This window comes from Lucilia sericata, unplaced genomic scaffold (assembly GCF_015586225.1).
Source record: "Lucilia sericata isolate MDLA Ls3-8-SP2 unplaced genomic scaffold, ASM1558622v1 Contig000473F_arrow, whole genome shotgun sequence".
Classification (NCBI taxonomy): Eukaryota; Metazoa; Arthropoda; class Insecta; order Diptera; family Calliphoridae; genus Lucilia; species Lucilia sericata.
The window spans coordinates 253602-265372 of record NW_023994488.1 but is presented as its reverse complement, the minus strand read 5'-3'; the positions used below and the strand labels follow the sequence as shown (position 1 = coordinate 265372).

General features: G+C 37.6%; 3 protein-coding genes across 3 annotated transcripts; all 3 read left to right on the top strand.

Moving 5' to 3' along the window:
* Nucleotides 1–1000: 1000 nt before the first annotated feature.
* On the top strand, nucleotides 1001–3541 carry LOC119605308 (arylphorin subunit A4). The gene is made up of 2 exons (XM_037958335.1): nucleotides 1001–1288; nucleotides 1358–3541. Exons 1-2 carry the CDS (start codon nucleotides 1079–1081, stop codon nucleotides 3482–3484), a joined length of 2337 nt encoding a protein of 778 aa, XP_037814263.1. The 5' UTR covers nucleotides 1001–1078; the 3' UTR covers nucleotides 3485–3541.
* An 890-nt stretch (nucleotides 3542–4431) lies between these two features.
* Nucleotides 4432–7982, top strand: LOC119605313 (arylphorin subunit C223-like). Its single transcript, XM_037958341.1, has 3 exons — nucleotides 4432–4726; nucleotides 4793–6919; nucleotides 7716–7982. Exons 1-2 carry the CDS (start codon nucleotides 4520–4522, stop codon nucleotides 6917–6919), a joined length of 2334 nt encoding a protein of 777 aa, XP_037814269.1. The 5' UTR covers nucleotides 4432–4519; the 3' UTR covers nucleotides 7716–7982.
* On the top strand, nucleotides 7848–10431 carry LOC119605310 (arylphorin subunit C223). Its single transcript, XM_037958337.1, has 2 exons — nucleotides 7848–8161; nucleotides 8225–10431. Exons 1-2 carry the CDS (start codon nucleotides 7955–7957, stop codon nucleotides 10349–10351), a joined length of 2334 nt encoding a protein of 777 aa, XP_037814265.1. The 5' UTR covers nucleotides 7848–7954; the 3' UTR covers nucleotides 10352–10431.
* Nucleotides 10432–11771: the final 1340 nt, after the last annotated feature.

The following is an 11771-nucleotide window of genomic DNA, read 5'->3' as shown; positions in this document are numbered from 1 at the left end:
TAGGTCATTCTAAGATATAATTTCTATCTACTTCTTGACATCAACATCTATTCTGGGACAAGTTAGTAAGTTATTTTTTCTTCTTACAAATGGAGACACCCAAATCTACATATGAATATAATGTAATTCTAGAAGATCTATAGGCAATATTGCCGGATATTCTCTAAAAACCACAAATATATGATCTATAAATAAAAAGAATATGTTTCATGGTGACATATACAGTGTTTTGAAATAATGAAACCTATGTATTTAAAATAAGTACATTAACACTTACTTCTGTTTCCATCTAAAAATTGCTCAAAAGCTACAATCTTTGGGTTTACATTATATTAATGAATTCAATCATTATAGGAATGAACAAATAAGGCTGATGTTAGAGCGAGTGCTGTAGGCGATGCGAAGCTTAAAGTGATAATATAAGATGTCAATATGGATGATTAAGTTGTTATTCTGAATTCTGTAGGATTAATTACAAGCAAGAATTTATTCTTAAAGAAAATATGCCCAACAAGATAAATATCTAATCCGATATACTTCTTTAAGAGAATATGCACAATGCCGAAAAAATTACTTAAAAAATAAATGTTTGGCAAATTTGTAGCTTAGAAACGAAAGAACAGGTGTTAAAAAAAAACATTAAAAATTTATTAGCAATAAACACAATCTGGGGATCATCACCTTTATATATATGTGAACCCAAAATTGCATATGAATTAACAAAAATTCGCATGCATTCGCATCTACAGAAGAAGTTTATGCAAAATAAAATACATTATCAAGTCTTATCAAAAGAAATATTAAAAACAACCTTAAAAACCCCATAATTATAAAGACCAAATCAAATCGAAATCTTTATACCAATAAGGTGTTATAAATTCTAATCAGAATAGGTAATAAATGGACTTATCAACAAAAAACTATCACCTGGCTGCACATGACGGCTGATAAAATTATACATACATATGAAAAATCATTCTTAAAAATTGTATAAAAACCCTAGCAAATTTCCAAAATATCAGCAGTCTTTTGCTATTGGAACTGATCGTTGCATCAAACTCTAAGGAAGGACTAAACAATGAAAATCGCCATTGTTTTATTAGCCATAGTTGGCTTAGTTGCTGCCAGCAGCATCTCTAAGCACGATGTAAAAATCGCCGATAAGGACTTTTTGGCTAAACAAAAGTTCCTTTTCGAAATTGTTTACCGTGTTGAGGATCCCTTGATGTTCGAGGAATGGATCAAATTGGCCAAAACATGCACCACTTTTGACAAGGCTGATTATACTGTAAGTTAACCATAAAAGCTAAATTAATTCCAAAGGATCTTACTGTGGACTATCTCAATTTAATTACAGCACTACGATATGTACATGGAGAAATTCTACGAAGCCTACAAACACGATGCTCTCTTACCTAAGGGTGAATTCTTCGGTGCTTTGGTAGAAACCCACCTTAAACAAGCTTATGGTTTGTTTGAATTCTTTTACTACGCCAAGAACTGGGAAGTCTTCCAACGCAATGTTGCCTGGGCTCGTATGCACTGCAACGAAGGCATGTTCGTCTATGCTTTGACTTTGGCCGTCATCCACCGTGATGATTTCCAAGGATTGATCTTGCCTTCCATCTATGAAATCTTCCCTCAATACTTCTTCAACAGCAAATTTGTTTATGAAGCTGAGAAATTCGATTATGATGTCTGGAGCAAATACATCATGTACGAAAAGGAATACAAGGATATCCTCTACAAGGACTATGCTACCTTCTACAAGAACCATGACAACCACTACTACTATTACTACACCAAGGACTTTAAGATGTGGCAATGGTACAAGATGATGGGTTTGGGTGAACACTGGTACTCTGAAGACCGTTTCATGTTGCGCGAAAACATGGATAAATACAACAAGGACTCCAAATACTTGGAAATCTTCGAAGGCACCAAGATGTTCTTCATGCCTGTTGATTACACTCGTGACATTGAATTCTTTAACAAGGAATCCGCTTTGTCTTACTTCACCGAAGATGTTGGTTTCAACGCCTACTGGTACTACCTCAACATGGATTACGCTTTCTTCTTGGATGGCAAGACTTTCGGTTTGAACAAGGATCGTCGTGGTGAATACTGGTTGTACAATGTCCGTCAAATTTTGTCTCGTTACTACATGGAACGTTTGTCTCACGGCTTTGGTGAAATTCCCGAATTCTCCTTCATTGACACCATCGAATATGGTTACAACCCTCAATTGATTTACTACAATGGTGTTGGTTACTCTTACCGCAAGAACTACTACGAAGTTGAAAGCTACGGTAAATTCGACTACTACTACAAGGTTATGGACTTCTTCAACCGTTTGGATGAAATCATCACCAAGGGTGTTTATGTTACTTACGAAGGCAAGACCATTGATTTACGCAAACCAGAATCCATTGAATTCATTGGCAGCATCATGCAAGGCAATGTTGATACCTTCGATAAATACTTCTTCAAGTACTGGTACATGTTCGCCCATATGTACTTCGGTGATGTTGACCACCATGATATGGAAGTCTTCCCTCACACTTTCTTGAACTTCGAAACCATGATGCGTGATCCTTTGTTCTACATGTTCTACAAGAAGATCGCTTCTGTCTACTACCAATTCTTCTACTATGTCAAACCCTACACTCACGAAGAGTTGTTGTTCCCTGGTGTCACCATCAAGGACGTTAAGGTCAGTGAATTGGTTACCTTCTTCGATTTGGTTGACTTCGATGTTACCAACTTGTTGAACGACGAGATGACTTTCGTTGATGGCAAATTCGTTTGGGACAAGACCTTGTTGGCTCGTCAAATGCGTCTCAACCACAAACCTTTCGAATTCGATTTCACCATTGAATCCGACAAATCTCACAAGGTTATCATCCGTACTTTCTTGGGTCCCAAATATGACGAATTCGGCCGTGTCATCTCCTTGACTGAAAACCGTGAAAACTTCATGGAAATTGATTCCTTCATCTACACTCTTAACTCTGGTGTCAATGAATTCAAACGCCTCTCCAAGGACTTCTACTGGACCACCGAAGACCGTACTTCCTACACTGAATTGTACAAATATGTCATGCTTGCTATTGAAGGCAAATACGACTTCCCATTGGACATCAGTGAACCTCACTGTGGTTTCCCTGACCGTTTGATCTTGCCCCGTGGTTGGGCCAAGGGTATGCCCATGCAATTATTCTTCTACGTCACTCCTTACACCGCCTCCCACGAACACTTGTCTACCTTCGACTACACCTACTCTTGTGGTATTGGCTCTGGTGTTCGTTATGTTGATGAAATGCCTTTCGGCTATCCCTTCGATCGTGAAATCGATGAATACGAATTCTTCGTACCCAACATGTACTTCAAGGATGTCAAGATCTACCACAAAGACACTTTTGAAAAGTATTATGGCAAGAAATACGAAAACTTCGGCCACTTTGACTACAGCTACTATCATTAAAAATATTGTTAAAATATTGTGAATCTGGTTATGATTATGTATAAAAATACTAAAAAATAAGTTTTGTAAAAAAAAAAAAAAATAATAAATGATTTAAAAACCATTTAGTTTGTATTTGTTTCTTTGAATAGTTTTTAATTAATTTAACATTCAAAATTTCGTCAAAACTGATGTGTTCTAAGAAACGATTAACTCTGTCATAATTTTTCGGTGAAAGAGAAAATAGAACCCATTCCTAATTCAAAGAACCTATGTTGTGACCCTGATGAGAGACGAGAAATCTACTCAAAACGAGCAAGTCTGAGGTTGGTATGATGGTACGTATTCTGAGTGGACACACAGGATTACGAGCACATCTATACAAAATTGGACGTGCGGATTCAAACAAATGTAGAGCAAGTGGAGAGGACAGTAAAACTCTGAAACACTTTCTTTGCCACTGTTAGGTGTATTAAATGAGGTGTATGTGTAAGTATAAATAATTTGATGGACTTTAATCTAAGATATCCAGTTTCAATCACAATTTTTTGTGGCAAAAGCTTGGGGTATGTATATAAATCAGCAGAATACAGGTTATTTCAATAAACTTGACACTTCAGAAAACTTTCCAAATTGTTAGCTAACCAAATATTTTACACATAATGACTATTGTTGTTTTTACCGTATATTCAAATTGTTTTATTAGGATTCCATAGCAGCAATTATATATTCACCTAATAGGTGAAGTACTTATTAGGAAATTATTTCGAAAACTCCAATATATGTAAATCATAAATCCAAGATAATCTTAGGAAACATTTGTTATAACTCCATTGCAGGCTTAGCTAAAAACATGTCAACAAATTATCAAACTCAAATCACCAGAAATCTCTTATCAAAACGATTAATCCAGTAAACCAACCACCAAATCAATTTGTATATAAAACCTAGCATATTTCTAAAACATCAGTAGTCTTCAGGTATTGGAACTGATCGTTGCATCAAACTCTAATATAAATTTCGCAATATTTTCCAGTTCTACTGAAGGACAAAACAATGAAAATCGCCATTGTTTTATTGGCCATTGTTAGCTTGGTTGCTAGAAGCAGCATCTCTAAGCATGAAGTCAAAATCGCCGACAAGGACTTTTTGGCTAAACAAAAGTTCCTTTTCGAAATTGTTTACCGCGTTGAGGATCCCTTGATGTTCGAGGAATGGATCAAGTTGGGCAAGACTTTCGCCCTTGACAAGGCTGACTACACTGTAAGTTACAAGGATAATCTTAACTTCATACAAAGCATTTTTTTTAATTATGAAGTTGAATTACAGCACTTCGATATGTACATGGAGAAATTATATGCAGCCTACAAGCATGATGCTCTTTTACCCAAGGGTGAATTCTTCGGGGCCCTGGTAAAGACCCACTTTAAACAGGCTTATGGTTTGTTTGAATTCTTCTACTATGCCAAGAACTGGGAAGTCTTCCAACGCAACGTTGCCTGGGCTCGTATGCATTGCAACGAAGGCATGTTCGTCTATGCTTTGACTTTGGCCGTCATCCACCGTGATGATTTCCATGGCTTGATCTTGCCTTCCATCTACGAAATCTTCCCTCAAAACTTCTTCAACAGCAAATTCGTTTATGAAGCTGAGAAATTCGATTACGATGTTTGGAGCAAATACATCATGTACGAGAAGGAATACAAGGATATCCTCTACAAGGATAGCATGAAATTTGACAGCCATTACTACTATTTCTACACCAAGGACTGGCAGACGTGGCAATGGTGGAAGATGATGGGTTTGGACGAGCAGTGGTACCCTGAAGAACACATCATATTGCTAGGTAATATGGATAAGTACAAGAACCCTAAATACCTGGAAATCTTCGAAGGTACCAAGATGTTCTTCATGCCTGTCGATTACACCCGTGACATTGAATTCTTCAACCAGGAATCTGCTTTGTCTTACTTCACCGAAGATGTTGGTTTCAACGCCTACTGGTACTACCTTAACATGGACTACGCTTTCTTCTTAGATGGCAGGACCTATGGCTTGAACAAGGATCGTCGTGGTGAATACTGGTTGTACATTGTCCGCCAAATTTTGTCTCGTTACTACATGGAACGTTTGTCTCACGGTTTTGGCGAAATTCCCGAATTCTCCTACTTCAACACCATCGAATACGGTTACAACCCTCAATTGGTTTACTACAATGGTGTTGGTTACTCTTACCGCAAGAACTACTTCGAAGTTGAAAGCTACGGCAAATTCGACTACTACTACAAGGTTATGGACTTCTTTAACCGTTTGGATGAAATCATCACCAAGGGTGTCTATGTCACCTACGAAGGCAAGACCATTGACTTGCGCAAACCCGAATCCATTGAATACATTGGCAGCATTATGCAGGGTAACGTTGATGCTTTTGACGAATTCTTCTTCAAATACTGGTACATGTTTTCCCATATGTATTTCGGTGATGTGAACACTAACGATTTCGAAGTCTTCCCTCACATCTTCTTGAACTACGAAACCATGATGCGTGATCCAATGTTCTACATGTTCTACAAGAAGATTGCTTCCGTCTACTTCCAATTCTTCTACTATGTCAAACCCTACACTCACGAAGAATTGTTGTTCCCTGGTGTTACCATTAAGGACGTTAAGGTCAGTAAATTGGTTACCTTCTTCGATTTGGTCGACTTTGATGTCACCAACTTGTTGAACGACAAGATGAATTTCATTGATGGTCAATTCGTTTGGGACAAAACATTGTTGGCCCGTCAAATGCGTCTTAACCACAAACCCTTCGACTTTGATTTCGTTATTGAATCCTATAAGGAACAAAAGGTTGTTATCCGCACCTTTTTAGGCCCCAAATACGACGAATTCGGCCGTGTTATTTCCTTGACGAAAAACCGTGAAAACTTCATGGAACTCGACAGCTTCATCTACACTCTCAAATCTGGTATCAACGAATTCAAACGTCTCTCCGAGGACTTCTACTGGACCGTGGAAGACCGCACTTCCTACACTGAATTGTACAAATATGTCATGCTTGCTTTCGAAGGCAAATACAACTTCCCCTTGGACATCAGCGAACCCCACTGTGGTTTTCCCGATCGTTTGATCTTACCCCACGGTTGGGTGGAGGGTATGCCCATGCAACTCTTCTTCTACGTCACTCCTTACAATGCCTCCTACGAACATTTGTCTACCTTCGACTACACTTACTCTTGTGGTATTGGCTCTGGCGTTCGTTACGTTGATGAAATGCCTTTCGGTTATTCATTCGACCGTGAAATCGATGAATACGAATTTTTCGTATCCAACATGTACTTCAAGGATGTTAAGATTTACCACACGAAGACCTTCGAAAAGTATTACGAGCCCGAGTATTATTGCTACAAATATGAAAAGTTTAGTCACTTCGATTACGCCTACATTCATTAGGTATTACTTATTGATGTTATTATTATTGTTAAATAAAACTAATATTTTTTTAAAATATATTAAATATTATTATTACTTTATTATTATTACTTTAGTTATTTTTCAAATTTACATGAAGACTTAATATAACCGAAATTTTCATTAGCGAATTATAATTTTGAATAAATCAGTTTTATGTAAAACTAAAACTAGCGAATTATTAGCAAAATACAAACGGTCCTATGGTATTTTTAACCCTAGAAGACCCAAGTAACTGATAGTATATACAATATAGTGAATTTTCGAAAAGAAACCACAGAACTTTTTAAAAGTTTTCTAAGACTATCACGGATATTATTCTTTTAACGGCAGTGCTACCAAAACCTAAATAAGGTTTAAGGCTGTTTTGCAAATAACGAGTTAGAGCCACATTCAACATAACGATCTATTTGGAAAATTTTCACAATAAAAACAACTAAAATTGGGCGCATATAATGCCAAATTATATGATATTGACGGGAAGACTCTCCTTAGTCAACTGGCTGTAAGATCAAAAAACAAAATCGAACACAAAGAACGAAATATGTTTTACCCATTTTCAATTCAAAACACTTCTTTAATATTCTAGATCTTTGAAAAGATTCCAGAAATCTATTTGATGCTAAAATCGTCTTAAATTCATAAAGCTCATAATATTGCACTAAATTATAAACAAAACTAAAAATATAAAAATAACATAATAACAACTAGGAACACTGATAATAAAACATATTAAAAAATGCACTAATTAAATTATTATCACTTTTATGTCTCAAAGGTAAAAAGTGCAAGATGCTACGTGCAAAAACAAAAACGAAAAAAAAACCTGATGATTTCATGCATCTGGAGTGATAAGCTCACTCCCCGAACAAATCGGAACTACATAATTTGTATAAAAAGCGCAAAAATTAAGCAATCATCAGCAGTCTTTAGGTATTGGAACTGATCGTTGCATCAAACTCTAATCCGTGGACAGTTTGGTTTTGAATTTTACGCGCTCTGTTGAAGGACTAAACAATGAAAATCGCTATCGCTTTATTGGCTATTGTTGGCCTAGTTGCTGGCAGTGCCATCTCTAAGCAGGATGTAAAAATCGCCGATAAGGACTTTTTGGCTAAACAAAAGTTCCTTTTCGAAATTGTTTACCGTGTTGAGGATCCCTTGATGTTCGAGGAATGGATCAAGTTGGGCAAGACTTTCACTTTTGACAAAGCTGAATACTCTGTAAGTTACAGGAACATTAAAAGCATTTTTCAAATATTTTTTAACTATAAATTTTAATTTCAGCACTTCGATATGTACATGGAGAAATTTTACGAAGCCTATAAGCACGATGCTCTTTTACCCAAGGGTGAATTCTTCGGTGCCTTGGTAAAGACCCACCTTAAGCAAGCTTATGGTTTGTTTGAATTCTTCTACTACGCCAAGAACTGGGAAGTCTTCCAACGCAACGTTGCCTGGGCTCGTATGCACTGCAACGAAGGCATGTTCGTCTATGCTTTGACTTTGGCTGTCATCCACCGTGATGATTTCCATGGCTTGATCTTGCCTTCCATCTACGAAATCTTCCCTCAATACTTCTTCAACAGCAAATTCGTTTATGAAGCTGAGAAATTCGATTACCAAGTTTGGAGCAAATACATCATGTACGAGAAGGAATACAAGGATATCCTCTACAAGGATTACGCTACCTTCTACAAGAACCATGACAACCACTACTACTATTACTACACCAAGGACTTTAAGATGTGGCAATGGTACAAGATGATGGGTTTGGGTGAACACTGGTACTCTGAAGACCGTTTCATGTTGCGCGAAAACATGGACAAATACAACAAGGACTCCAAATACTTGGAACTTTTCGAAGGCACCAAGATGTTCTTCATGCCTGTTGACTACACCCGTGACATTGAATTCTTCAACGAGGAATCTGCTTTGTCTTACTTCACTGAAGATGTTGGCTTCAACGCCTACTGGTACTATCTCAACATGGACTACGCTTTCTTCTTGGATGGCAAGACCTATGGTTTGAACAAGGATCGTCGTGGTGAATACTGGTTATACAATGTCCGCCAAATTTTGTCTCGTTACTACATGGAACGTTTGTCTCAAGGCTTTGGTGAAATTCCCGAATTCTCCTACTTCAACACCATCGAATACGGTTACAACCCTCAATTGGTTTACTACAATGGTGTTGGTTACTCTTACCGCAAGAACTACTACGAAGTTGAAAGCTACGGCAAATACGACTACTACTACAAGGTTATGGACTTCTTCAAACGTTTGGATGAAATCATCACCAAGGGTGTCTATGTCACTTACGAAGGCAAGACCATTGACTTGCGCAAACCTGAATCCATTGAATACATTGGCAGCATTATGCAAGGCAATGTTGACACTTTCGACAAATACTTCTTCAAATACTGGTACATGTTCGCCCATATGTACTTCGGTGATGTCAACACTCACGATTTGGAAGTCTTCCCCCACATCTTCTTGAACTACGAAACCATGATGCGTGATCCTATGTTCTACATGTTCTACAAGAAGATTGCTTCCGTCTACTTCCAATTCTTCTACTATGTCAAACCCTACACTCACGAAGAGTTGTTGTTCCCTGGTGTTACCATCAAGGACGTTAAGGTCAGTGAATTGGTTACCTTCTTCGATTTGGTTGACTTTGATGTCACCAACTTGTTGAACGATAAGATGACTTTCGTTGATGGTCAATTTGTTTGGGATAAGACTTTGTTGGCCCGTCAAATGCGCCTTAACCACAAGCCCTTCGACTTTGATTTCATTATTGAATCCGACAAGGAACAAAAGGTTGTTATCCGCACCTTCTTGGGTCCCAAATACGACGAATTCGGCCGTGTTATCTCCTTGACTGAAAACCGTGAAAACTTCATGGAACTCGACAGCTTTGTCTACACTCTTAAGTCTGGTGTTAATGAATTCAAGCGCTACTCCAAGGACTTCTACTGGACCACTGAAGACCGCACTTCCTACACTGAATTATACAAATACGTCATGCTTGCCTTCGAAGGCAAATACGACTTCCCCTTGGACATCAGTGAACCTCACTGTGGTTTCCCCGACCGTTTGGTCTTGCCCCATGGTTGGGTCAAGGGTATGCCCATGCAATTCTTCTTCTATGTCACTCCCTACACTGCCTCCTACGAACAATTCTCTACCTTCGACTACTCCTACTCTTGTGGTATCGGCTCTGGTGTCCGTTACATCGATGAGATGCCTTTCGGCTATCCCTTCGATCGTGAAATCGATGAATACGAATTCTTCGTACCCAACATGTACTTCAAGGATGTCAAGATCTACCACAAGGAAACTTTCGACAAGTACTTTGAACAGAAATACAAAAACTACGGCCACTTCGACTACAGCTACTATCATTAAATTGATGGAAATCAATTTGCCTAATGTGATGTTAAAAATTTAAGTTTTGTTAAATAAAAAAGCAATTAAAAAAATATAAATTTTGTTGTTTATCTCTTTATTTTATAATTGTTTAGAACTAAAAATATTTATTTCAGGAACCTTTTAACGTGTGCTGAAATCTGTTTGTTACAGTTAAATAATAAAACTTTTTAAATAAGATTAAAACAAGTACAATTTGAAATATTGTTTTATTAAAAGTCAAGTGTGAGCCAAACTATAAGTTTTGGTTGCTACTAAAGTGGCTCCCTCTTCATTGGCAATAGGAACATGTTATAGCATTAAAATATATGTATGTAGGTTAGGTTTTATGAATAGAATACGAATTAGCGAGAATACTCGGAGGCCATTTGCCCCATATTTTTCTTAATTTGGTCAGTACTTTAAATAAATGTTGATACATTTATTAGTGATGCATGCCACACTGGGACAGCCTTTAAGAAAACTTCGCATAAAAATAATATTTAGAAAAAATTTTGTTTTGCAAAGAATGTAATATGCCTCGAAAGCTAAGACTTTGATTTATATAACCTAATACATATGTATAACCTTAATATAACCTTAATGTCCTGTTGACAGTAAATCAAAGTTAAAAGAGTTTTAATAATTTATTTACTTAAGAGTCTTTGGCCATTTTCTTAAAATTTTCTGTTCTTAAGTCAAACGCTCGGGGGAGTTTTCCCATGTTTCCTACCGAGCGCGGATAGGGGGTGGTAATGGACCATCTGTCCTCCCCCAGTTTAAGTTTGACTCAAGCTGAGGGAGGGCAGATTGTCCACCACCTGGGAATATTATATACCCCGCGGACCAAAAAACTGGGGAAAAAACAACATGGAAAGTGAAAACAAAAAGATGAATGTTACAGTGCAGGGCCTAAATAACCCAGTACCGGCGGCAAGTGTTGATCCACTCGCGAGTCACGTGTCGTTGTCATCCTGCAATCGTGAGCAAAATACTACCTTGGCCTCCGTGGTGGACAATGCGTCAAGTGTACAGCATGCCATTGGCAAAAACATAGAGGTGAAAGAGAAGGATGTACTCGGAGAGAGCTCTAAGCTACCTCAGCCTTTAAATATAGGTGAGGGTTACGACTCTCAATCCTCAGATGATAATAACAACACCATTATAGCAAATCCCAAAAAGGATGAAGTAGAGCAAATGGTGAAACAGGTGAGTGATAGCATATGAAGCTAAACTACCTATTACTAAGAAACGACTATCTGGAGCACAGAAGGAAGATGTTTCCGGAAATTATAGTTAGTCAATCCAACGACACTCCAAAAGAAAAATCGGACTCTCTCACAAAATCTGAGGCAAAGAGCATTGATCGCTCTACCTCCTCATCTGAACAACTTCTGCAATATTTTACTTGGTTAGCCCA